General features: G+C 40.7%; 2 protein-coding genes across 8 annotated transcripts in view; one reads left to right on the forward strand and one right to left on the reverse strand.

The window, feature by feature from the left end:
• Window positions 1–27,409, forward strand: part of IQGAP2 (IQ motif containing GTPase activating protein 2) — a 126,950-nt gene that overhangs the window by 71,102 nt on the left and 28,439 nt on the right. For 2 of the 7 annotated variants that reach the window (XM_040089651.1, XM_040089653.2), the window contains exons 6-16: window positions 3,285–3,352; window positions 3,738–3,851; window positions 8,097–8,278; window positions 8,897–8,984; window positions 9,574–9,737; window positions 10,243–10,330; window positions 12,755–12,918; window positions 13,470–13,630; window positions 15,959–16,083; window positions 18,106–18,269; window positions 26,806–26,896. In XM_040089651.1, coding sequence (XP_039945585.1) covers window positions 3,285–3,352; window positions 3,738–3,851; window positions 8,097–8,278; window positions 8,897–8,984; window positions 9,574–9,737; window positions 10,243–10,330; window positions 12,755–12,918; window positions 13,470–13,630; window positions 15,959–16,083; window positions 18,106–18,269; window positions 26,806–26,896 — 1,409 coding nt within the window. The remainder of the gene's footprint in view (window positions 1–3,284; window positions 3,353–3,737; window positions 3,852–8,096; window positions 8,279–8,896; window positions 8,985–9,573; window positions 9,738–10,242; window positions 10,331–12,754; window positions 12,919–13,469; window positions 13,631–15,958; window positions 16,084–18,105; window positions 18,270–26,805; window positions 26,897–27,409) is intronic. The other 5 variants (XM_040089652.2, XM_040089655.2, XM_040089654.2 and 2 more) reach the window with 5 other exon arrangements.
• On the reverse strand, window positions 20,619–24,875 carry F2RL2 (coagulation factor II thrombin receptor like 2). The gene is made up of 2 exons (XM_040089659.2): window positions 24,474–24,875; window positions 20,619–22,713 (listed from the first exon to the last, which is right to left on the reverse strand). The coding sequence occupies exons 1-2, from the start codon at window positions 24,529–24,531 to the stop codon at window positions 21,626–21,628; spliced, it is 1,146 nt and encodes a 381-aa protein (XP_039945593.1). The 5' UTR covers window positions 24,532–24,875; the 3' UTR covers window positions 20,619–21,625.

Below are 27,409 nucleotides of genomic sequence, written 5' to 3' on the forward strand. Positions count from 1 at the left end.
ATAATTTTGAAGTTAAGGGGCTCTCAGGCAAAGGTATAGGGATAGGAATAACAGTTCTTTAGTTGTATGTATAACAGGGCAAACAAAACAACTGCAGCCTTTACAAGGAAGAAGAACCAGGGAACCAGGTGCCTTGTGACACCCTTCTCTGCCGAGACGGGGTGGGGATGGAGGAGAGGCTTTGCTTCACAAACCCCTGGGGCAGTCTGATCCCGCTGCCCCTGCAGGACCGAGGAGCACCGAGCTGGAACGGCAGGAATGAACACAAATCCCGGGCCGGTGGATGAGATGTATCGGAAGCTCCTCGGGGGTAGCTGGAACGGCGGGGGGATGTCCCGGCAGGGCAGGGGGTGAGGGGCTACAGCGTAGCAAAGACCCCGAGCAGCGACAACAAGCGGCGGGGTTGGGACAGCGGCTCCCGCGGGGCAGGAAAAAGCGAGCTCGGAATTCCTGGTCACACGAGCAGAGGGTGGTAGATCCCTAGGACCGGGCTCCAGTGTGACAGTGAATTCTCCTCACAGCAAGCAACAGCGTGACCGTGCCCTTCCCGACGTCCAGAGCGAGAGAGCGGAGCTGCCCCCAGCCCTGTCCTTCACCTGCCCCAAAACTCGCAGTAACTTCCCCTGCAAAACCCCCAGAGACAAAAGAAGTGTAGCCAGGTGCTGCTCTCTTCCCTTCTGGCCTCTTCGTTTTTCCCTTGAGTACCCAGTAGTTAGTTTTTTAACAACTTACCTGAAATAAAATTCTATAAGTAAAAAAAAAAAAAAAAAAGAAACAAGTCTAACCCCCAACACTCTGAAAAATTTACTTTTCAAATTATCTTTGAGAGAAGATCATTGCTACATCCTAGACAAACTATCCCTCTAGAAGCTGGACAGCTTCAAAACGATGTTTTCCTAGGAACCAGCAGGATAACAAGCGTGCCACAGGAGAAGAAACATGCTATTTTCAGATCTGTTTTTCACAGCATGTTATACATGAGCTAAGCATAAAACAAGTCCTGGGAACATCTTCCTGATATGAGAGGCAGTTCTGTGTGGATGATGCTTTCTATTGAGTGGAGTTTCACCTAGGAACTGCTGTTGCTTCTTTCTTTTTCCCTTGCTCCCAATGCCTTGAATTCAATTTTCTTAACCATGAGCCCCCCTGCTTTTGACTTTGTGTGTTTTCTGAGGTCCAAGTTACACAACAAAAGCATTCAGGGAGCTGTTTCTTTTCAAATGAAATTATATATTATCTCAGAGAAGTGTCTTTGTGTTCCCTGCAAGACTTGAAGAACATTTTCAGCACCATCTGCTGGTTAGTGAGTTTAGCCAAACAAAGGCATATAGGAAATACCACACATGGTTCAACATCCTTCTGGAAGTGCTGAACAAAAAAACAAACAAACAAAAAAAAAAACCAAAAAAAACCCCAAACAAAACAAAACAAAAAAATCTTTAGTGTTCATAGCACTCTGTCTTTTTGTATCTTTTTTCACAACACTCTTTCTTTTTGTATCTTTTTATTGTGGTGACCCAAAAAAAAGTCAGCACAGTCAGCTGCTGATTTCCATAACTGTTTGTATGCCACCCAGCATTTCAGACAGGATTGCGTCCTTGTCTCAAACTTGGAGAGGAAAATCTCTCTTTACCCAGAGAGGCTGGAAGGCAGACCGTGGTAACCTGGTTCATTACTATAGTCTTGTAAAGTCTATGCACTTCTTTCCCCCTGAAAAAGCTAATTTGCATTTTAGATAGATTTGAAATATAAGAATGGCATGATTCTGAGACCCTGTAAAGGCATGAGACCCTTTGTTGTGTTCATCCAGATGGGGGCAGGACAGAGGAGTAGCTGTGGCGGCATGGAAGATAAATGCTGATTTCACATGCTCCTAAATACATACAAGTGTTACCCTGGTTTTTCTGAGTTTTTTATTAGCCTTTTGATTTTCATAAATGGAGTCAGATCTTTTAGTTACTGTAGAATATTAGAGCAGTTTTTCTACCTTTCCCACAGAAGTAATATAAACAAATCCTTTGTTTTTCATTCTTTGTCCTTTGTTTGCATATTTCTAACCTGAAAACAATTGTAACTGACAATTCGTCTGGCCACTGAGGCTGAGGGGTGGAAACCCCAAAAAGCCAATCTTCTGCTAGACCCACAAATGTATAAAAGTAAAAGAATAAACAAAGGGGTCTCTTCTCTCCGCTCTTTCAGCTGGGAGCTGGATCAGAGGAACCTCTGCGAAAATCTCTTGTCTGCGTGTGATTGCTTTGTGTGTCTCGGTGACACATACAAGGGCAACAAATATCTGCCTTGAAATCTCATCCCATAATTTGCTGGTACCAAAAAAAAACCCCATCCCCTCTACAACAAAATACAAAAGGGAAATCCATTTCTCTAGAAACAAAACTCCTAAACCCCAAAGTAGGTATGCAATGAATGATGTTGGGGTGAGGTAAGTTTGAAAAGAGGTGGAAAGCAATCCTTTTGGAGGAATGTGTTATTTAAGTATTGTTTTAAAAACCTGTCTTTTTTGATTCTTTCTTTCTTAGCTCACCTGTTTATTGAATTTCACTGATAAATTATAGAGTCCTTTGTAAATAATACGTGCCTTGTGTTTGGAAGCTACTGAGAAAATAAATACGTGTGTATTCAGCTGTTCTCGTTCAGATACAACCATAGAGCTCTAGGAATGAGTGAAGGTATTTTCCATGCTATATTGAAATAAAAGCATTAGTTCTTTGACAGTACATTAAATCAATTTTCTTCATTTTCCAAGCATTAAATAGCTAATGACACAAATATTTTGAGATGGTGTTGGATGGATTTACAGGTCCTTGTTCCTCTACCCTTAGTAAGAAGGGTGTCAGTGATTAATGTGTTCTTCTGTTAGTAATTACAGGGATGTAATTAATGCAAATCAAACCAGAACATGGATCCAAAGATATAAACGGTGCTAAAATGCCTTCAGATCTTGATGTTGTCCCAGCACGAGCTTTTGCATTTCTTTCACTGAGGTTTTCTACTCATTTATACATCCCATATGACCTGAGAAACGGTGACAGTGCCTCTCTCTTAGAGATTCTTCGTGGAAATAAAGGATTTCTCTTTCTGTAAGACTTAAAAATATAGTAGAATGAAAATTGTAGTGTCAATTTATTCTGTATTTGTACACGTAGGTCAAGGATTAAAGGACGAGCTTCATAAAAGTGCTTTTCTTTTGTACAGAAAGCAAACAGCTCAACAACATGCAAAACTTTAAGGTCTTTTTTTTTTTTTTTTTTTTTTTTTCTTTGCAGTTTATATCTTTTCAAATTAGGACTAGCTCCACAGATCCAGGACCTTCTGGGAAAAGTAGACTTCACAGGTAAAATGATGCTTATCTAATGTATGTTAGATGGTTATTTACACTGAAAATCTGCTAACATTGTGCATATTTTCTATTATGGCCTTTCTCCTCCAACAACATTACAAACACTGTTACAAATTAAACAGGTGGGAGGCTGCTGTTTTTAAGGATTGTTGGTCTCAGAGGGACAGGAGGGAGGGAGTTTTCATTGAATACTTGTCATATCTTAGAGTCCCTCAAAATGGGCAGGAAAACTGCTCAGAAGTCCTGGCCAGAAGCACTTTCAGAAACATTTTTGTAGGTATGGTCATTCATAGTGAAATTGTCATGCTTTTGTTCTGATAATTTTTCTTTTTCTTTTTCTTATTTTTCTCTTTTTTCTTTGTCTTTTTCCTTTTCTCAGAGGAAGAAATCAGCAACATGCGAAAAGAGCTAGAGAAATATGGTATACAGATGCCATCTTTTAGTAAAATTGGTGGGATTCTGGCCAGTGAATTATCAGTGGATGAAGCTGCCTGTAAGTGTGACTCTTGTTCTGTTCTCTACCAAATGTTTTGACAGAATGCTAACAAAATATTTTCTGTGTTCTCCTTTGCTTAGTTTGCCGCCTCTTAAGAGCTAGACAGAAAAGCAAACAAATTCTCACTACCACATTCCTTCATTGTCACAAGGCCCCTTCAAAATTTGTAGTCCGAGTTTTCAATCTCCATTGACCCATAGGAAGTGTTACCAGAAGCAGCAAAGATTTCTCACAATATTTTGAATGGGTTTAATGTTTTGGTACAGAGACCTCCTCTAGAATAACGAGTTGTGCATGCCTCTGCACCATATGAGTATGGTGAAGAACACCATGGGAGCACAGTGTCTTCTCTGTGCCTCCTCTTTTTGCCTTTTGCAGTTTTCCTAAAACACCCAAACAGGTTGTTGTGAGGACAAAGTCATCATTCCAGACAGACAACTTGTGGTGTTGTATATTTGGAACTTGCTGGCATGGGTAGCTTTCAATCTACCATTGCATGGTAGAACCCTGCTGGAGGGCAGGTCCTGCTGGACAGTTGGGGTTCCTTTGAGTCTATCTTGAAAAACTTCCATTCAAAAAGAAAATTAAATGTTTTTGGGGTTTTTTTTTTTTTTTGCTGCACATGCCTGTTTGTGTGTAAGTGTGAGTGTTTTTCTCTATAACACTTTTTTTTTCCTTCTTTTTCTTTTTTTTTTTTTGTGAAATGAAGCAGTATATTACCAAAAAAAAAAAAAAACTGCTTGATTTTAAGTTATATGAAATCAAGTGTGTCCACTTAAATCAACACTTGAGCTCTAGTTAAGATTCTAGTCTTTTCAGAAGGGTAAACTGAAGAAAAGAAGAGTTGTCTTTGTTACTTTATTCAGCCTTGCAAAGTGGCAAGCTGATTCATGATATTGCTTAGTGTGCTGAAATTTTCAGAGCCTAACGTAAAACACGCTTGATGTTCGCTCTCATTGTCTGCGTTATATATTTTGAAACCTGCTTAAAATGTGCATCCTCACCAAAGCTAGCTCTTAAAATGCTGCCTTTTGAAGTGGCAGGAGATTTTTAGCAGCTTTTTTAGATATTTAGTGACTACCAAGCACTTTTTCAGGGAGCTTCCTCCCCTGAAGATGAAAGGGCTCAAACATCCTTCACTGAAAACCTTATTATACTGTGCAGGGCTTCCTATAACTTCTGAAGTGTTTTCATTCTTAGAAAAGCAGGGTTTCCTGGTGCTGGTTCTGTCCCTCTGAGCAAGGATTGTGCTGTAGATTACATGCTCTGCCTCACGACAGGAAACATCTGCTATGGGAACCCTCACACTCTAGCGAGGTTGGATAATGGAGATCCTGCCAAAGGAAGGGGTCTACCATCCTTCTTCCTAAGTGGAGTATGTAGAAAGGAGATATGAAAGTGAGACAACTGCTGATGACTCCTACCCTGCTGCCAGCAATAGTATAAATCAGCATGGAAAAAATCAGTTGAAGTGCTTTCACAGAGAGCTTATTCTGCAGGGAAACCTCTCCATTCTTCCAGCCTGCTCTTTCAAGTCCAGTCTCACAGTTTCTCTTGGTAGGTGGGTTCACATCTACCAATATCCGTTTGATTCTCTCCTAACCTTGAACTTATCTTTTGACTGCTTTTTGCCTATTCCATTTAGGTTAGTGAGGCCTCTTACACATCTGTGGAAGAGAAAACATCATTCCTGTGTGTTCTGTCATGTGAGGATGTTGGGATCATATAAATGTCTAAGGACAGTTTTCTCAGTCTGTTGGAGTGGATATGGATGTACACAGAACCACAGAATGCCCCAAGTGGGAATATGGACAATTGTGTCCAAGTTCCTGATCCTCACAGTATTACCTAAAACTAAACCATGTAGTTAACAGCACTGTGCAGATGCTCCTTAAATTCTGACAGGTTTGGTGCTGTGACCATTTCCCTGGGGAGCCTGTTTCAGTGACTTGCTGCCCTCTCAACGAAAAACCTTTACCTCCTGTTCAACGTGAACTTTGTCTTTTCACAAAGTTTATGACAAATGAAACCAGTGTCCTTCTCTGCTTGAATCTCCTCCACCATGCTAGCTGCTTGTACTGCCCAGCTGCATTGTGCTGACCTAGAGTGAAACAATTTTAGAACAACTTTCTGGCATGAACTCAGTGCTAGGCAAAGGATTATCCACCAACAGCTATGCAAGTTCCAGTGGCTGTCATCTCTGAGCTTCACTTAAGCTTCACTTCATCCTTCCTTTGCCCCTGCTGAATGTTGAGTGATAGGATCTTTTGTCTGACTTCTCTAAATTTGTACACTCCTTTTTTTTTTTTCCCCCCTGAAACCTCAAATCTGAGGGATGTTTGCTTTCTTTCATAAACTGAGAGAAGCTGAAGTCTTTCAAACTTAGATATTTAGGCTGTCAGTTAAACTTAATCCAAATAACCTCTTTTTATTGCACGGTTTTCACCACTTTAGCAGAACCATGCAGAGCAAAGTAGGAAGTAGGTATTGACAAAGTGAGGAAAGATGGTCATTGTGTGTTCCCTTCATACATATCCTTGGTGGCATGAAAGTAAATCCTAGGCAAGCTGCTATGATGATAAATGGGGAGTTGCAATGTTCCTCCATGGGACATGATCCAGATACAAATTTATCAGGAATTTTGCATATTGTATAGTAAAGTCTGTAGAATATTTGAGATTAATGTGCCACCAGACAGCCATTGGGGTCTCTGTGGCATGAAGGTCCAGATGACGTGCAGCTCTAGTGCAAGTCCTTCATCTAGACTGATCTTAGGGCCAAATGTATGCAGGGAGTAACTGGGAGGCCTGTGTTACCTGCTACCCTGCACCTAATTCAGCTATAAGTGGTATTGAATTTGTACACTCATGCAAATTTACTGTGTGAAAAAACATGAGCTTTTGTGACCTTTAAATTCCTGGAGTCAGCCATCTGTTTAGTAGGTGAAGTTGTTTTTTTCACAAAGGAAAGTCTTAACACTTAAGGGTGACCAAGGGCTGCAGCGAGTCCTATGGCACTCCTTTCCCTTTTTCCCGTGTAGTAACATTTTGAGGACCCTGCAAACCTGCTGGGTGCTTTTGGCCTCTGAAGTCTGCTGTCTTGTGGCTTTGCAGGTGACAGGAAGAGGGACCATTACGTCAGTGTGTCTCATGTGCCTAGGGGTACATAGAGACCCTCATGTGCAAAGAACCATCTCAGGGAGGCTTAAATGTGATGTGCAGGGCTTCATCCTGCCGGGGGGGGGGTCTTAAATGTGTTTTTCCAGAGGACAAGTTTAATGGAGCTTCAATTTCCTTATTCTTGTGCAGCATCTCTCAGATACACTCGGTTTAGACAGTACTTTTATATGGACACAAACACACAGCTTTAGGGTCAAAACTACCAAAAATACTTTCAATTCCTACATGTAATTACCTTCTAAATAAAACAGGAGTTGAATGATAAAATTAATTTTAACTCATTCATTAACTCATGTTATATTTTCTGTCAGTAAAATATTAACGGTGTCAGGGTTTAACCCCAGCCAGCAGCCAAGCCCCACACAGCCCCTCACTCACACCCCAAGCAAGATCAGAAGGGTGAAAGCTGGAGAATTCATGGGTTGAGAAAGGGCCAGTTTAATAGGGAAAGCAAAGGCTGTGCGCACAAGGAAAACAAACCAAGGAATTAATTCAGTGCTTCCCATGGGCAGGCAGGTGTTCAGCCATCTCCAGGAGAGCCCCATCATGCAAAATGGTTACTTGGGAAGACAAATGACATCACCACAAATGTTCCCCCCTTTCCTGCTTCTTTCCCCCACTTTATACACTGAGCTTGGTGCCACATGGTCTGGAATATCCCTTTGGTCAGCTGGGGTCACCTGTCCTGGCTGTGTCTCCTCCCAGGCACCCCCAGTCCCCTCCCCAGTGTGGCAGTACCAAAAGCAGAAAAGGCCTTGGCTCTGTGCAAGCCTTGCTCAGCAGTGACAAAACCATCTCTGTATTATCAACCCTGAGTTCAGCACAAATCCAAACCACAGCCCCTTGTTTGGGGGAAGGGTGAACATGGAACAGACAGTGGTGTGCCACCTTTGAGTAAACACCAAGTTCTGCAGTCTAGAGGAAACATGGAGTTGAATGTTCAAATCTGTAAATTATTGAACATAAATTCAACGCTCCTTTCAAGTAAATCAGAAGGAGCAGTGGCAGCTTTGACTTTTTTTTTTTTGCTTCCTGAAGTTTGGGGCTGTGCTTTCAATTTTAGTGCATGCAGCTGTAATAGCAATCAACGAGGCTGTTGAGAAGGGAATAGCCGAGCAAACCATCGTGACTCTGAGGAACCCAAATGCAATGTTGCTCAACGTGGACGAGGAACTGGCACAGGACTATCAGAATGAACTCTTTGATGCTAAAAGGAAGAAAGAATCAAATGCAAGACTCAAGGTAGTGGTGTTTTATTTGTACTCCTAGTACATGTGTTTCTTTGTGTTTCTTGTCATGCTGTAGCATTACAGTTTTAAAAATTAAATTAATTTTTAAAATTAGTAAAATTAGGAATAAACCCCCACTTTTAAGGTAACAAAGAGAAATAATGGTAATTGAATAAGCTAAAAGCCAGTTTTATAAGAATATGATTACTATGACTATGATGCAGCTTAACTTTGCCCAAAGGTAAAAGATTAAAGACTAAAGTACCTGAAGACTAAATAGCACTAAAATACCAGAAGACTAAATAGTAAAAAAGACTAGTTTTCTTCCATTAATTGCTTTAGAAAAAATGAATTTACTGCTTAGAAAATTGTAAACACAATAGTACCCTTCTCTGAGTATATAGTATAACAGTGCCACAGATATTTAATGTGAAATTATTTGCTGTGTCCTTTTACATGAGAGCTAATGGTCTCTTTGACAAAGTGCTAATTTCCTCAGTTCACTTAGTCAACAAATTGCTTTACAAATACATTCAGTAAATGCTTCAGCTGATGCAGCTTTAATGACTTTGGCTAATAGTTTTTCTCTCTGCAAACCATTTTGTGTGAACTAGCAACCATTTTGTTTTCTTAGAATGGCACAATTTCTGAAGAAGAGAGAGATGTCTATGAGGAGTTGCTGACACAAGCTGAGATTCAAGGCAATATCAATAAAATAAACAGTAAGCTATTCTGGATCCTCGTGGAAGTGTGCACACAATACGTGATCTCCCAGATTCCAGCTGAACACAACTTGAGTCCACCTGAACAAACAAAATATTTCTGTGGAAACTTGAAAAATATGCACAAGTGGCTAATATCTGTCTACAACTGTTTTTGTCATGCTGCTCCTTCTCTACTAATCTTTGCGGGGGTTGGGGAGGGGTGCTAATTTCTGTTTGTGTTTTTTTGCTGTAAGGATTCCTCAGTTCAGAATCAAATCATTTACTGCCTGCTCTGTTTCTTTATGTTCTTTTTTTGTGTGCAGAATACTGTAAATTTTGACCCCCTCTTCTATATAGACCCAAAATTCATTCATAAGCTTTTGTTTAGCTGTGGTTGAACTGCTTCCACACAGGCTCACACAGAGCCAGAGACTCCCTTTGTAGGACTGGACATGAAAGAGGTAATTCTCTGCTAGACAAAGATTGCCACCCTAGCCGGCTTTTATAAAAAGTGAGATGTTGACAGCAGTGGACTTTTTTTTTTTTTTTTTTTTTCCCCCCCCACGAAAGCCGTATTTGCTGTTTATAGGCGTTGTTTTCATTTCAGTTCACGTAGCTTTAGTCCAAGTGAATGAGGCTATTGATTGGCAAGATGAAGGGGCACTGATGGCAGGTTTGAACCGTCCTGCTCTGAGCCTGCTTGAAGTCCTGCCGCAAAATTCCTCATGGTATCTATTGCAATTGTGTGATGCTAAAGAGCAGAAAATGCAGGTAATTGAATTGAACAGGTACTACGTGTCAGTTCGCACTTTTTCAGCTGGTTTTAATCCAGAGAGAAATTGCCTTTACTCTGCATCTCAGCATCATTTATGGAAAGTTTTATGAAGATTTGAGAATAGTTATTCTACTAGTCAACACTAAAGAGCTGCATTTGCTCTAAAGAGCATGATATTCTTGTATTTAAGAAGATACAAGAAAATTTAAGACATAACATGCAGCCCCAAATATTTTGTTTCCCAAATGAGTTATAACTTGAGTACAAATAAAAGTAATATTGAATCATTAATATTAAAGTGCCAATTGGGTTTTAAGGAGAAAATCTATTATTTTAAGTGCAATGAAAATCACAGGAAAAGATTGATGTTGTGTTTACTGGGCCTTGTATTTGAGGCACAGGTGATAGTACAGTCAAATCCCAGTGTACCATCACCAGACTTTACCCCTTATCTCCCATCAAACAAAAGCATAATTAAACCTTGTTTTTCTGATCTGTTAGATAGCAGGCATTCCAAATATGCTCGACAAAAGTGAAATACAGAAAGAAGTTAGTGTTGCCAATGTGGAAGCTGAGGCTCACAAGCTTAGTGAGTAACTGTTTTAATACTTTTTACCATCCCCGTTTAATTGTGTTGAGTTAACTGAGTCCACCATTTCTTGCGCATAAACAAGGTTTCTTAAACTGAAACCATATGTGTTGCATTTTATTCTCATAACGTTTCTTCTCAGTGTCACAATTGCCAAGTCACCAATCTGTGCTGCATTGGACCTGCTCTTATTGAGCTAACTGATTTGAGCCACTGGCAAGCACAGTGGCAAAAAAGTGGAAGCAATGCATGGCTTGATGGCTTGAGCAAATGTTTATCAGTGCAGTATTAATGCTCACTCGGGAGCAATGACCATACTTGCAGAGATAAGATGGGGGAATATTTTGCAACCACATTGCAGAAAAAATTTATTCTCACTTTTAGACAGACATTATCTGAATCTAACCTAGTCTGTTAAGAATGCCACACGACACAAGTAATAGTTCATAAAAAAATATAGTTAAAGGGGATCTAAATTTGCAGTGCATGTGTTGCTGCTTTTGACTGGAAACTTCTTTGCTAGGAAGTTAACCTTTGGTTGATCTGCTGTCATTTCATACTGCATCTGGGCATGGCTATTTTGTCTCTGGTACTGTGTTCAATGCTTTGAAATCCAGGCTGATTGCTTTTGTAATGTGCCCTAAAGGCTATCCTGTGAGGTCAGCTTTAGTCAGAAAATAAATTTGACTTTATCCCTTAAATAATAGCCTGTTTCAGATTAGTTAGCTGTGGCGAGCAGTACTTTTCTCTGAAAGAGTTATCTCTTCATAAAGGAAAGGAAGAGAAAAATGTGATGGGTGAAAAAGCCTTAACAGCAATCTGGAGAGTAACTTAGTTCTTACGTTTGGCTTGAAAGGAAGAAAAAACCAAAACAGTGGTTTTTGTTGTCGGACTGTGAGCAACGTAAAATATGTTTTGCAATTGCCTGCTGGGTTTCAAAACTAGAAGTCAGTAGCTTGGTTATTGGCTGCAGAATTAGTCTAGTCCATTTGTGGACCTTGACTCCTTTCCTCTTTTCTTTTTTCTTTAAAAAAGCATGCATGCATGCTGTAGCTGTGAGAGCCTTTCCTGGTTTCTAACTTTAGGAATAGCCAATAGGGCATATCACTATGCTTCAGAGAAAATCATATGAGAGGTGAGAGGGTTTTTTAGGTGGGCCTGGCTAAAAGGTTTTCAAAGACTCTGTGGTGCATAATAAACTCTCAGCGTTGCCGTATAGGTGAACTGTGGATGGTGTCTTCTGTGAAGTAGTCTTGCCTCAGATTTAGGCAGCCAGTGGTAATTAAAAATGTTCCCTGGGTACCAGTACAGAGAAAAGCCACATGATAATGTTGAAGAGTAGGGCTTATTGATGGAAAAGGCATTTGCATAATTGCTATTCTTAAATTGGCAATATGTGCTCTAACCTTCAAGGTTGCTTCCCTTTCTGCCAGACCAGAGTGGTTCCTTGTACAGTGTGTTCCTGGGCGTGTCCTGGCCTGGGTTTCTTCAGAGATGGCTCCTCCAGGTGTGCAATTATGGTGGCAGTGACTAAGCTGAGGGATGTTGTAATGCTTCTGCAGCTGCCCAAGTGGGAAGTGTTTTTCAGCATTTTTCTGCTGGGCTTCATACCCCTGACAAAGTCAGTCCAGCAAAAAGCAAAGCAGGCAAGTTGTTCAGGTACTGAAAAGGTTTATGCTCATACCCTCATATCCCTCTGTTGTGGTCTGTTTAAATTAAAATCTGAGCTGTAGCAAAGGGATTCATTTCTAGATGGCAGTGCCTTTAAGGACTGATTTTTTTCACACCGGCAGAAAAACAAACAGGCGTTGGCATGCAGAGGAAGTTCTAGAAGCCATAGCATGTGGTTTTCCATCAGTTCAGCTACTAGATTTCTGGCAGAAAATCCTACACCTCTAATACATTTGGCTGATTTCCACCAGGCCTCCTTTAATAGACAGTAATAGTGTTGTTGGTACTTCAGGTACTGGCCTGTTTTAGCTAGCTCAGTTAGATCCTGCCAAAGAAGGAGGTGAAAGGGGAAACGTGGTGCACAAGGAAGAAAGCATTTGGGGTGAAGCAAGACCGAGGTGCTGGAGCTGACACACACAGCAGTACCTGCTGCAAGCACACCCAGGAGGAGTTAGATCTTTCTCTGCGCTAGGGTGGGGTCAGCTCCTTTTTTTGTGTTAGAGGTGCAATAAGCACCTCATTTCTAAAAGTCCAGAAGTTTTAAAGTCCTCCAGTCAATTATTTGCTCATTGCCTTTGAACAGAGACTGGTTTTCTTGCAACATTCAGCAGTCACGTCTTTTCACAAAAATGCCTTTTTCTCTTATGACGGCGAATTGTACTCTTTGTGTAATAACTTAATTGTCATCTACATGGCATGAAGGGCAAACAGCATATGAAAATTAATGAGCTTTTTTTCCCTGCTGTTCTTTAGAACTTATAGCGGTTGACAATATCAATACAGCAATCCGTAACTGCGACCCTAGTAAAACACTGGTTGCGCTGATGAAACCCGAGGCACAGCTGCCTGTTGTTCACTCATTTGCTGCTGCTGTCTATCAGACTGAGCTGTTCAACCTCCAACAACAGAATGCTGTGGTAAGAGTGAAAAGCTTACAGCCTGCTCGTTGATGTGCAGTCAGACCGTGGAGGAGCACAAACATAGCATGTTGTTGTGTAAAATCGGACGTAATTCTCTTGCCATGGTGTTACCTATTGCATGAATCATTTTGGTTGGAAAGGCAATATTTAATTGCAGAGGTGTTTTTTTTTTTTTTTTTTCCTCGCCACACTTCAGTATGGCTGAGCTCTCGTGTTGCAACAAATCAACTGACTTTTTTTAATTGTTGCATGCTCTTAATGAGGACTAACTCTGGTTTATGTATTGTGTAGAAAAGTAATCCCCTGTTATGAGTAGGACCAGGAGAGATGAGACTCTGGGGCAAAAGAAGGAAAGGCAGACTGGATGGGACATAAAAACCCACTAAGCTCCACTACCACTGTTGTGTCAGTCTGGCATGCCTGTGACTAGCAAACTTTCCAGGGTTCTTAAATCAAGCCCATCTCCTTGATGGTGTCTAGAGTGTGTAACTCAAGTTTGTTACACTGCTTATTTAGCTTCCTGACTGCAGTACATTATTGTCCTACAGAACTACCTGGCACATGATGAACTGTCTATTGCAGTAGAAATGTTGTCAGCTGTTGTGTTGCTAAACCAGACCTTGGAAAACAAGGACATCCTAATGATAAAAAATCATCTCAGAGACCCATGCATTGGCTTCAATAATCTGGAAGAGGAAAACTTACAACGGTAAAGGTTCATTTTGTCTTGTCTGGATGAGACTTGGCAACTTCTGAAAAAAATAAGTAGGCTTTTTTGGTGGGGGTGGGCTGTCCTGTGTTGTGGCCGTGAAGTTAAAAGAGCTGCAAGATAAACATCTGTGTTTTAAATTAATAAGGGAGAGTGTGACAATTGCTGTACTAGTTGTATCTAAATATTAGCAGTCACACAGCTTTGAAGGCCGTAGATGTGTGAGTTGCAGGGAAAATATCCTCAGAAAACAAACATGAAGATCTGACAAGAATTTTTGCAGACACTAAAACGAGAAACAACCGTAGCTGGAAACTGTTAATCGCTAACCACTCTGTAATTCTGAAGGATGATCTTTGGAATGAGAGAGTGTTTAATGCCTCAAGGTCCAGGAGATCTCTTGAGCCATGGCCAAGCCCTTTTTTCGCTTGCTAGAAGAGTGAATGCAGCGCTGTGGTGTCCACGTACGTTCAGTATTACATTATAACCTCTGCTTGGCTGCCAGCTGCTTGCCCTGTCACCTGCCTGACTCGCCACAGACGTGCTGCTACTGCAGTTGCTCTTTTGTCCATCAATAAAAAAGGATCGGGCAACACGAGAGACCTGTGCCCTCAGCGTGCAAGGGAGAGCATAGGAATGCAGAGCAGTTCCTGTCCCCTGGCACAGAGGTGGTGGAAGCCTCCGTGGGCTTCTGGAGGGCATTGGCAGACAAAAGGGACCGCTGAAGATCTTCACTAGGTTGCCAGGGGACATGAGTGTGAGAGTGGCCCTTGCTGGGTGTCTCAAAGCCCAAAGAAAGGCAGTCAGATTAGGAATAAGAGGCCGGTGTTTTGGTCAGAGAGAAATGATGACATAAAATGGAGCAAAACTTCTATCTGCTACTTTGCCTCCACTAATGTGAGGTGGAGAAGCAACATTACAAATCATGCAGAAATGGCCCCAAAGTGTCCCAAGTGCAGCATTTCTGGTGATGTTACTGACCCAATCTATAGACTACACTGTCAGTCAGTGCAGATGAAACAGCAGGAAGTAGTTGGACCCAAAAACTAAATAAAATTTTATTATGCCATTATGTTAACCTGTGCTGCCAACCATATGTTGAATATCGCAGGAAGCTTTGAGTTGAACAATACCAGAGGAGATACAGTAGAGCTAGAAGAACTTCACTGAGGGAGATGATGCTGTTCATTGGCTTTCTATCAGAAGATATGGACTTGTTGGGAATGTGTTCTCTGGAAGAGAGAATTTAGGGCAAATATGTCATAGGTCTCCAAAAACTGTGCATGTTGTGGAGAAGGTTAATAGAATCAGTTACTAGCTCCTAATAGCTCTAGTTGTTTGTGGATTTTTGAGAATTTAATAGAAAAAATATTGGACCTGATAAAATACAAAGTTTAATTTTTTTTAAAAAAGCTGTCACCTTACAAAACACATAGTAGAACTAATTTCTCAGTAATACATAAGATTTTAAAGTAGAGCAGATAAATTAAGGGAGTGTAGCCTTGTTTGCATATATTGAAGTGATACACAGTCTCCAGCTCTAGCTTAAACACAGGCTGCTAGATGCTGGAAAGACAAATCAGATTAGGAAATTATGAATCTCTCTTATTTTTATTTTTTTTTTCCCTGCCAGCCATTCATTCCTCAGGCTTCTGATGGAAATAGAAGACATATATGACATATTGTAGCAGTTCTATGCTTGATTCAGGAATATGAAAATTATTTAATTTATGTACACATGAATTTGCACTACTGTGAAGGTTTCCAGCTCATCTGACCTGTGAGCCTTCTAGGAAGAGTAGACACAGGATACAGAGCCCATGCTTGGAGGATCTTGAGTTGTGGAAAGAGTGGCATAATTTTATATTTTTTTATTTTTTAGTCCCTTACCCATGGCTCATCATCTTCCTCACGGAGGTAGCAGGAGATGCTGCTACCTGATACTACTGACTGAAATTCTGGTCTTTGAATTAGTGTCAAGAAGACAACAATAGTCTCCTAAAGCAAGAAGCTGACCATATTTTTTCCCCAAATTTTCCCCACATTTATCATTTAGGAAGTTGTATATATGTGTATGTATTGCCATCGTGCCAAATAGCCAAGAAAAGTTCTCTGAATTACGGGGTCATTTCTTCAGATCCTGAAAAGCATGTGTGGAACAGGCAGCTTGCATGACTGTATAATCTCTGGCAGAAGATAAGTTTGTCTGAAGTTCAGTCAATGGAAAAAATACTAGTCACTAAATGATGGATGATACATCTGACTAATTCTTTATGGCACTTTATCCTATACATGAAATACATTTATGTATTTTATATCTTCTTATAGTTATGCTGATACACTATTGTCTATTAAGTCAGAGGCTTCATCTCAAGGCCAAGATTATTTAAGCTGGAATGATATCCAGAACTGCATTGACATGGTTAATATGCAAATTCAAGAAGAAAATGAAAGTAAGTAATTCTGCCTCCACATTGCCCGCAGAGGTCATAGTCGGGTCCTTGGTATGTAAATCTGTGAACTGAGTGGCCTCATTCAGGCACCCTTGAAAAGAGAAGAGCATTTAAAATTTTTGAAAGCCTGGTGATCTTCAAATGTTCTTGAAACATTCCAGTTTGTTTCAGACGGATGAAGGGTTATCATAGGGAGCCTGCCTTCTGCAGTGTTAAAAATGCTGTGGTTCTGCGTGCTCGGCAGTGTCTTCCAGCCCTGGATGGTCTCACTTTAGGGATTTTGCAGTTGTAAGCAAAGAACATCCTGAGAGATAGGGGAGGAAATTGCAAGCAGTGTTCCATTGAAAAGTGTGGTTTAATATGTCATCGATTCCAAGTGACTGTTTTTCACAAGGGAGTCAGTAAGAAGTTAGGCAGTGCAAATATCTGCCCTGCTCTCCTTTTGGGTAACTTGATTTCCTGTCTGAAAGCAGCTTTTTATGCCCACATGTTCTCACATAAATGGATTTAGAGTTTATTTTTGAAGCCGAACGTAACTGTATTGCCATAGGAGGGTAGTGTTATATTAAACGCGATAGCCGGTCATTTGGGCTTCAGAAAAGCTAAAGCATCAAATTCTTCCACCGCATGTAGAAATTTGAGGCTATCAAGTCATGCCAAATTTGCTGGAGCAAGGAAATGAGAGGCAGCTCATTGGTGCCTGCCATTTCAGAGGCAGTCTCAGTAGACTTTGAGAGCCTCAGGAAGACACAGGCTGCTCGTGCCCTTCCTGTACTGCCATTAGTGCCGTGCATGCTGCATGTTTCATACTGGCAAGAAAATTTTATATTGCAGAATTTCTAAAACTGGCTGCATTAGTGCTTCCTAGATCTAGTCCAGTGGTTGCCATGGATCCTCACAGCTTGCTTGCCATGTGTGCCCTCTGGTAAGGCGGGGTGCTGAGCAGTTTATTTGACTGGCAGAGCCACTTTTTTGGCTGAACCTCTGCACTTAGTAGGAGCTGGAACAGACCTTGCAGCAGCAGTGAAAGTCTTCAGTACCAATATAGCTGCTCTTGCTCTCAGTGGCACTGACCTGTGCTTGGGAATGCTTAGAGATGGCAGATGGGCAGAGAGAAGAGGAAGAAGGGAGGTCTCTCTTTCCATAAGCAAGTCCCATGTCTGCATAGTCCCTCTTTTGGACCACCTTGGAAAAACTGCTCATTCCCCAAGCCTTAGGATGACCTGGATCTGTGACCTCACCAGGTGGGTTGTGGTGGGTATAGGGACACTTGCTGTGGGATGAGGAGCAGGGATGTCATCCCTCACAGGTGATTGAGTGAAGCCTTGACTGATGCCTTTCTGGGGTGGCTTTTAGGACCACAGGCAGAACATTTCAATACTGTTTAGGGGGCAGGAGGAAATTGATTTGAAACTGATGGGCCCAGACTGAAGAAAATGAGTTAAGGTTTTATTAAATACACTGGGCCTTACTTCCTGACTGAAGTACTGAGTGCCACTGGTCACCATTTCAGATTGGTTATTTACAGTGAAATTACAAGAAGAGAGGCTAAGTTGCTATGTAATGCTGTAGCTGGGCGTGCAGTATAGATGTATCTGTCCAAATCAGGGTTTAAAGTAATGTGGTCTGAAATCACTTAAAAATAAAACTTTCAGTACTGTGAGCCAATATGTTAAGCACAGAAATATGTGATACCCAACTTTTTCTTAAGCTTCATGTAGGCGCTTCTTCCCAGAAGATAGGAAAATCTGTTTTCCCTTTTTTGTTAAGGATAGTTTTGATTTTTAGGAAGAGTTTTATCCAGATACAGAAATAATTGTGATAGGAAATAAAGTTGTATAGAATAATAGCTTCAAATGAGTATAAGAACAAAAGTAATTTAAAATCAGCTGCTGTTGCTGCCTCTGCTTCTTGTTTCGTGATTTTTCTGTTCTTCATGTTACTGCTTTGTTTGTACGTGGTACTGGAAAAGCTGCAACTCTCTTTGGTAAGTGCATCTTTAATAACTTTTCTGCTCCGTAGGAATCATTGCAATTGGACACATCAATGAAGCAGTTGACCAAGGAAATCCTGAGAAAACTCTAGAAGCCCTGCTATTGCCCACAGCCAAGCTGCAAGATGTGAGACCAGCAAATGCAAGGCATTATCAGGATGTTCTGCATCACGCCAAAGCACAGAAATGCAAGGTTAGAATTTTTACCTTTGTTCTCTGTGAGAAGTGAAATGCCAATTCTTTTAACTTGCTTCTGTCTCCCTGTCCCAGTCCCTCAATGTTTATATTAAGTTTGCCCAGTGAGGCTGTAAATAAGCCAGTCACAACAAATTGGTGCTGACTAATATTGCACTATAACTTATCCTGACTGGCAAAGTGGATTAATTCCCAAAGTATTAAAATTAAGGCGTTTTCTGCTATGTCTTGCTACTGCTGTAATATCACTTGTTTTAATTCTACTAGGTTGCTGCAGCTATTATAAAATATGGGCAGCAGCATTACTCACATAATTATGAATTTGTGTAAGGATACAGTTACAGGACTGTGTCAGGCAGATAGCTACAGTATGGATGGAAAGTGAGGTTTTTGCCGGAAAGAAGTCACAATCATGATGTTATTTAACAAATCTCAGGGAAGTACTTTGAGGAGTCTCCTTCCCTCATGTTGTTTTATTATAGTGGAGTTTTGTATATATTACTTTTACTGCTTTATCACGCAATAACAAGCTGATGGTCTTGTACGTGTCTTCAGTTTAAACCTATCTCAGCAGGATGTTGCTATCTGCTTCCCCAAAAGCAGTGGCCTGGTTAGCATTACAGCATTCCAGCTCAGGGAAGCATAAACAAAGATCAGCCTAGCAGCTTGCAGGATGTGACTGGACACAGGGTTAGCTAAAGCTACCAGCACAGCACTTAAAATGTCCAGTGTCTGGAAAACACAATTAGAATTCACACAGCGTGTCCCTAAGGTAACATGGTGAGCTGGGGAGAGTCTGCAAACTTTGGCTTGTAAAATATCTTCCAGCATTTGTGTCACCTCACCTAGGGTACCTCCTGTGAAACCATGTGTTTCTGTAAGCTGCTGTCAGAACTTTTGAGAGGTGTTCGCTCAAGTCAGTTTCTCACCAGGGTTCCCAGGTAAGGGCTGGTTTCACAGAGCCCTCAGTGTTGAAAAGCCTTCTCCCTCGCTGTGTATGCTGGGGAGGGTTTTGTGCTTTCTGACCTCACCTGTTCTGGATGGGCCGGGGTCAGTTTCTGTGCCCAGTGCGGGTGCTGTCTGCCCAGTGCTGGCCCAGGACACGCCCTGTGCATGCACAGGGAGCCAGGATGTCCCCAAGGCAGTGACCTACAGCCACAGGTGGCTGCACACAGCAGTCCTAGCCTGGCTGATTGCAGCCAGCTGCCCCAGTGCTCCCCAGATGCAAACCTGGTGCCTGCTCCTGTCCTGGTGTGAATATGCTCATAGGAAACAAAAGAGTGTTTCCAAATTCTGGGATAAAAATTGTGCAGTCTCTTTGAAGTCTTCTCAGTCTAATGTTTTCAGTGCTCCTAGAGACTTCTGCTGGCCTTTTACTTTGGAGCTATTTTGGTTTTGCAGTCTTTTGACAACTACTTAGAGCACCTTCTCTAGTAGTAGTCTACTAGCAACAAAGTAGTGTTGGTCCTGTTTCAGAAGTGAACAAGACATAGTGCTCCCAAAAGAAACGCTCAGATCCATACTTATTCTTTACAGTGATCAGTCAGAGATATGACCATTCTTTAGACAAAAATATGATTTAGCCTGACATTTCCTTAAAAAAAAAAAATCCAAACAATCCACAATTGTAGGTAGTGCAGTTTCTAAAGTCTGCCTATTTTCCACTTTTTCTGATCCGTGTTTATAAAGCAGATCTGTCTTAATTTGTGTTTAGCATGTTTTAAGAGTGAGTTGTGGTAAAAGGAAGCATTTCATTTACAAGGATTAGATATATCTGCCTACAAACTTCCTGCCCCAACATCTGGAAAAACATATATGTCAAACCTGCTCCCTTATTCTTAGCAGCTTTCTGCCATTTCTCCATTGCTGTGGTGATTTGGGGGAGTCTGCACCCAAATCTGCCAGAACCCATTACAGGTCTTTATCTCAGATCTGACCTATTTCTTCCTTGCTTGAAACTGAAAATGCAAACCTGGAACTTAATTTTGTCCTGTAAATCTTAAACCATGGCTTTTAACAGTTCTGAAACCCTTTTCAACCCAAATGTACTCAGGTCTCCCAGTGAAGAGAAACCCTGTGTTAAGGGATTGTATTGTGGAAAGTTAAACAGATGGACCAAATTATTGTTTGGTCATTGGGTTTTTTGTCTGATAGGTACAGAGGTTTTAGTTAGGTTCACCTTGTTTAAATTTTCAGTAGTTCTGTAATATTTGAATTATTTTAGAGTAATCTTTAAAATTTGTTCTTGTGCATGTTGAAGGATGAAAACTAACTTAAATTAAGAAGAAGTGGAAAAAGGGGAGCCCCACCAGGCTGCAAATTCCCTTGAGGCATTTTCCAGCGCAACTTATTTTATTTAAGTAAAGGTTTTTTTACAATACTATTATTAAAACAACATAAAACATTTTTATCCCCACTTTAAATGCTTCAGTTACAAATTCAAATGACAACCACGAGCTCATTTTCTCGGAACTTAGTATACGTGTAGGCTTTGAGTTTCTGTAAAGGTAAAAGTTGACCCATTGTTCTACGAAGTGTCAATGGTAACTAGTCGCTGCAGTATTTGTAACACTGTAGGTATTTCCTGTGAGGATGTGGAAATAGAGAATACTACAAAATAGCTTCCCCATTTTGCTTACCAAGCAAGAGTAATACATGCCTGGATGCACGCTGATAAGGGCTAGCTCCCAGCAGTCCCTGTGGGCTGGGGAAGAGCAGGCGCAGACGAAGTGGAAGAACAAGTCTCCAGAGCAGAGCCGGTTAAGCAGCCTCACAGGAGAGGTAGCCTTGGAAGAGCCAGGTTCTGTACCCACAGCTGTAGATTTTCTGTTCTGTGAACCTGTGGGGACTTTGTATTTCCAACATCCAGGGCACTATTTGCTCTTGACTGCTCCCAGGCGTGTAGAAAGTGCTTTTACTTGTTCCCATTACACCAGGGCAAAAACTTGGTTTTGTATCACTGTTCCTGCAGTGATTGTTAGCTGAGAGCTAATTTGAAGTGTCACGAATTGCCCTAGAAGTGCTGTTTGGATGCTGACTCCTCTTCTGGTATTTAGAGGCTGTGGTGACTGATACTCTGGCAGCTTCTCCATGGCCAGAAAGTGATCTCAGAAAGAAATGGAGGTGCAGAGCTACTTCCCTGAATCTAGGTACACAGGCGTTGCAAAACATGTAATAAAGTTATAGAGCTGGAGATGTTTGTTTTTGGAGACATTCCTTGTGTGGGAGGAAGTAAATTTAACTGAGGTTGTGTTTTCTAACACATTTTACTTGAAGTATGAATGTTGCACCTGAGATTTGTTGCTGTCTCTGTTAATGTGATACCAAATCATAATTCCAGTAATAGAAATAAATTCATTTTTCCCTGGATATTTTGACCATTGTTAGATAAATGTTGGATTGGCTTCTAATTTTTGACATTAGAAAATAAAGGAAAGGATCAAGACAACTGTTTAGGCTGCTAAGACATAAAGCAATTAGATAAAAAGAATACAGCCCATCTGTGTTGTGATAGTAATAGTTGACATGATGGATAATAAGGATAACATTGCTTGGCACAAAGCAAATAGCAAAGATGGTAAGAATCAGAAGGCTGACTTTAACATACCAGAACCACTCGTGGGTCTTGAGCGTTCGTATAATCGACACGTAGCAGAACACGATAGTCGCGAGCGGCATTAAGGACCCGAACACGGCTAAGGACACGTAGTAGTAGAACTGGAAGGAGGACACGGCCTCACAGGCGCTGTGCACGTCGTGGCAGGTGTAGATGCCCAGCTGCTTCACGTAGTAGCTCTGCTGCATGATGGCGAGCGGGAGCATGTAGAGGAAGACGACGGCCCAGACGGCAGCGCAGGCCGCGATGGCGTAGGCGCGCTTCGGGAGGCTCTTGTAGGTGAAGGGGTGGACGATGGCCACGTAGCGGCTGACGCTGATGCACGTCAGCAGCAGAATGGAGCAGTACATGTTGCCGTAAAACACCGCCGTGGCCGCCCGGCACATGGTCTCCCCGAATATCCAGTTGTTCCCGTTGATGTGGTAGGCTATTTTGAAGGGCAGCATGATGCAGAAGAGCAGGTCCGAAGCGGCCAGGTTTGTGTAGAGGACGGCGGTGCACACGGAGCGGATCCTGAAGAGGAGCATCCACAAAATGATGGCGTTAGATGGTACACCCAACAAAACGGCGCTGAGGTAGACGGCGGGTATCAGCTTGGTGCTCAGAGAGCCGGTCAGGTACTCCAACGTGGCGTTGCTCACTTCTGTTAACGTGGAGTCGTTTGACCTTTTTGGAGTGCATTTGTTTTCTCTGATACGGACGGTTGTTGTCTCCCCTTCTATAGCGTAAGGGGGGATGTAATCGTAGTCTCTCGCGGAAATTCCGCGGAAAGTTTTGATAAGAGACACTGTTTTAATTGCAGAGCCATTCCGTGAAAATTCTGAAGCTTAGAAATAAAGCAAAGTTAAACGTGTTAAAAAGGACAAACTACTGTATTAACAATGTAACTCACTTTCAGGAACAGAGAAAAATAACCTCTCTTTGTGAAAAGCAGTATCAGTTTAAAAGATCTGGGGACATTCTCCTCTGCTTTGGGTGTTCAAATGTACGGTAAACACTCCTGATCTGTCATTTCACACCAAATCCTGAAAATTCATCATTAATGTAGTGTTAGCTGATCTTTCTGCATGTGGAGTGTTTTCAGTAATCTTTGGTGAAAAATATCAGACACTTCTGTAATGCTTTTGGCCAGCAGAGGGTTTTTCTCAGTAGTAGTAATGTTGGCCATTCATCATAAAAACAGTCTTTATTTAGGCTTGATCAAACACCATTACTGTCCTTGTCACTTCACATATGAAATGCACGTCTGCAAAAGATGCAAAAAGCACCATCTAGTCTAACACAGACTGAAACTTTCAAATTAAAAAAACTGAAATTACCCTTGGTTTTTTCGGTCTCACATGTAAAATTGTTATTCTTCAACTTCTGACTAAAGCAAACCAGATCTTTTTCAGCTCCTTGTACCTGCGCAAAGGCAGTGTCTTGAGAACTGAAAACAAATGGTTGGGCAGGTAGTAGGTGTAATTTACTGGGAAGTGAATAAAACTTTTCAAGCAGCAGGAAAATTTTCAGTTGGTAAATATTGTCAGCATGTGGGCAGGAACAATAATGCTCTTTTATTAACACGTGTTCCTCATTCTTCAGTGGAGAAGTTTGTAGAGACATCGGCATTTCCACATGAAGCACAAATGTGTTCAAAATGTTTTTTAAAGCCATGTGTTATAAAATAGATTTTGCACAGTAAACAATTGTGTAAGTATTTGTGTCACTTAAATTTTCTAAGCTGCATTTAATGCAAAAATACTTACTGTAAAGCCTAAAGCATGCACCATGAAACTGGAATTCAGAAGCAATCTAAAATATGGATGCAAATCTTTTACCTTTCCATATTTTAATAAAATAGGAAAACAGTTTTATTAACGTTCACTGGCAGATTTACGGAGAAAGTTTTTAAATAATAATTATTAGACTGCATAATTTTTAGTCGTTTTTTTGGTGGTTACTCCAGAAAACTAGTTTGAACCACTCATTAAAAGTAATACATGTACCTTCAGGTGCTGGCACATGTGTAGATATACGTATATATACACACACATATACATATATATCATTATATAGATATATATAGGTATAAATACACGTATATATGTATATTGTGTATGTATACATATATATATATTTATGTATACGAGCTTTTCAAATTGAGCTTGGTTTGAAAACAATTTTAATTCTAGAAAGGAAAATAAAGCGTTTATTATTTGATCGTTTCCTTTAGTTATTTTTATCACAATAGTCATCTGAGCATTTCCTTCTAATAACACCATCTGTGAAGTTGTGGAACAAGACACTACAGGTTTAAAATTATCATATTGTTACAAAAATACTAGACAAAACTCATGTCTTCAGTCTGTGCAGAAAGTTCCCTTAAATCAAATTCTTTATAGAAAAGGACTGGCAGAGGCAAGGTGTTGCTGAAACGAAAGAATAAAAATCTGCTTACAAGGAGACATTCCTGGAGCAGCTTTCTGTGGTTGGTACATGCATGCACAACTCATTTCAAGTTCGCAGCTGGTAGAACAACAAGCATTATCAAAAAGTCCATGTTACTGACTAAAACACGGAATAGATCCCGAAAGGAGGACTCACCTGTAGTGCAAAGACTGGTGGTAAGAGAGAGCAGTCCAGCGAAGAACAGTATCTTCATTGTAGTGTGTGAAATCCAGCCAGCTGAACGACGGTGCTGTGCTAGATCATCTCAAAGGATGTTATTGTGGGGGCTTTTCCCCTCTGTAAGGGACTAAAGAGTGATTGATCTGTCCTCCAGAAGCATCCTGTAAGCATGAGGTTTATGGTAAGGAGCTAATTTGTTCTTTGTCTACTACAGCAAGAGGGTGTGACGTTTCCAAGTATGCACACATGACTCAGTTTCAGCCACAGCTCAACACAGAGATAAAATTGCTTTACAGCAGCAATTTAACTCCTAATTTACCACAAGCCTGAAGCTGATATTCAGAGTTCTGCTGAAATTTGTACATACAGATTTCTGGAGTAAAAAGATGTTTTCCAGAAAAATCAAGAGGTGTCTTTAGTAAATCCTCAAGGGTCTCATTCAGAGACCAAAATGTCACGTGGTTGAACTCTGTATCCTTCTCCAGGGAAGAGGCTGGGCGTGCAGAAGAGAGTAGTGATCTCAGTTTAGAAAAAGGCGAAGATGGAAAGAAGCCACACACACAAACATGCCTTAGGAAAACTGTTTTCTGCTTTGCCTTTTGCCTCCCATTGTCTGTTTCCTTCAATCCACCTACTGCCTCCCCTCAGACAGTTTCCACCCCTCCACAGACTGCAGCCTCTAAAACCTTTTCCCTCTTTTCATTTGCTGTTTTGTTGATCCCTTCCTTTTTCTCTGCCTGGCCCATTGTTGGTTTGTTTTGGGGGGTTTTTTTCCCTTTTTCTTTTTTTTTTTTTTTTCCTTTTTTCCTATTTTCCCTTTTCTTTTTTTCTTTTTTTTCTTTTTTTCTTTTTTTCCCTTCAATGCCAAACTGAAGGAAACAAGAGCTTGTTTCAGCAAGCAAAATTAGCCCAAGTCTTGGTCTGGCTTCCAGTCTAGTTGTGAGGCTCAGCATAAACTGTGCTTAGCTCCAGAGCAGTATTTATTTGTGTCTGTTCTTGTATTTAACATGTAAAAGCTGGACACCAGATGAGGAATTCTTTCCAGTTTCTCAATGTTTTTCTCAAAATTCAGTGGCAGTCTGGGAATTTGTTAAACGTTTTCACAAGTGCTAATTCTAACTCTCGCGTGGTAGAAAAATAAGCAGTATGTGTCCACTGTCCGGTGGTGTCTGACCCCTTCATGTTATTTATGTATTCTGCTACCTTGCTTGCATGTATCATGCAAGCTGAAGAGCATGTCTTTAAGGGTTTTTACCCTGTTTTCTCTTTGTAATTACTGTGGATATCAGATTTATTAGATCTTCGGGCAGAGGTTCAGTGCTTAACCAGGGATACTCATTGCAGAGGTGCTTCTTTTTCTACACTGTTCTGGTTTGAATCTGTCCCTAGCTTTTTGTGTGTGTGTGTTTTGTTTGTTTGTTTGTTTTTTCCTGAAATATTTGTGTGTATATTATCCTAGATCTCTCTCAATTGATACATTCCAGCTTCACTCATCATTAGTCTATTATAGGCTTGGCACTCCTATTTCCTCTTTAGCACATATTTCCCACCCGCCTACTGGATTAGATGTTAAATATTACTTTAACCCTGTTTTATCTGCTGACGTGCTGGTGTCACCAGTGAACCTAGGAAACAGGGCTGGTTAGTGGGGATGTTGAGCCCACCCTATTTACACTTTCTGTTTTAACTTGGGTTTAATGCCATGCACTTTAGGCCTGAAAGAAGAGCGGTATCTATTCTGCTGCTTAATTACTGAAATGTTTGCATGAGCTAAGGCATCATTACCAAACTTGACCTGTCTTTCTATGTCAGTTTTCTTTGTTATTTTCTAATTCCGTTCAGTTTTCTAGTGTAACATTTATTTAGATATCCACAAGGATCCTCTCAAAATAAGGGATTTTGAAAGAAAGCCAGCTTCCTGCAGTCAACTTCCAATTTCTCTCCCACTGTCACAGTGCTGTCTGATAGTGTGTGATATTATGTGACTATTAATTTTGCCTTCATATCATGGAAATAAAAATGTTTCAATTTTTACTGATCTTTAGTAGAATGAATTCTATGCCAGCAGTATCAGCAAATTCTCCTCTTCTTCTAGACATTTAAGCTTTCAGAGCTTTGTATCTGAACAGGATCTTTTTCAATTCAGTACATAGAATATGAATGAGTTTCACTGATGATTTTAAACAGTCAAATCCTTCTTAGTGTTCAAGGGCTTTGCAAAGCAGAGTTTGTATTTAGGAGCTGTATCAGTATATTGAGATAACTCTTATTCAGTTTTTTTCATGGCTTTTTATGGTCCTTTTCCCAGGAATCTCAGGATGAATCGGCGCTTCTGTGGCTGGATGAAATACAAAGAGGAATCAATGACAGCAATAACAACATAAAAGACGCAGCAGCCTGTAAGCATTAACCTGCATCTGCACTGCTCTTGTTTTTCTTGGTCTGGGGAAACTAAGATCGGTAATTTATATTTTCCACTTCAGAGAAGGTGGAAGCCCTTTAAATATGTGAAAAGAAATGAATGCGTGTTCTTTGTCATACTAAAACTGAGATGACTTAAAACTACAGGAGTGGTGTTAGTCCTATCTAAAGTGGTAATCTTTAAGGTGTGGCTAATAATTCAGTGGATTTGGTCATGCAGGTTAACATCATGACCAATCTTTCTAATGTCGGTGTATCTTCATGTAGCTAATGAAATATATGAATGAGAAGGGATATGCTGTTCAGGAGCTTGTTTTGCTATACATAAGACTAAAATCTTTGTGCATATTGTAAGAGCAAATTTTTATGTTCATGATTTTGCTTATTCCTATTTCTTTATATTATCTTTTATGGAGCACTGAAAAACAAAAATCAGGAACATGTTAACTTTTAAAGCAGAGTAAAAGGAATGCTGGGTCATTTTGAAAAGT

Source organism: Hirundo rustica, chromosome Z (genome assembly GCF_015227805.2).
Source record: "Hirundo rustica isolate bHirRus1 chromosome Z, bHirRus1.pri.v3, whole genome shotgun sequence".
NCBI classification, from domain to species: domain Eukaryota; kingdom Metazoa; phylum Chordata; class Aves; order Passeriformes; family Hirundinidae; genus Hirundo; species Hirundo rustica.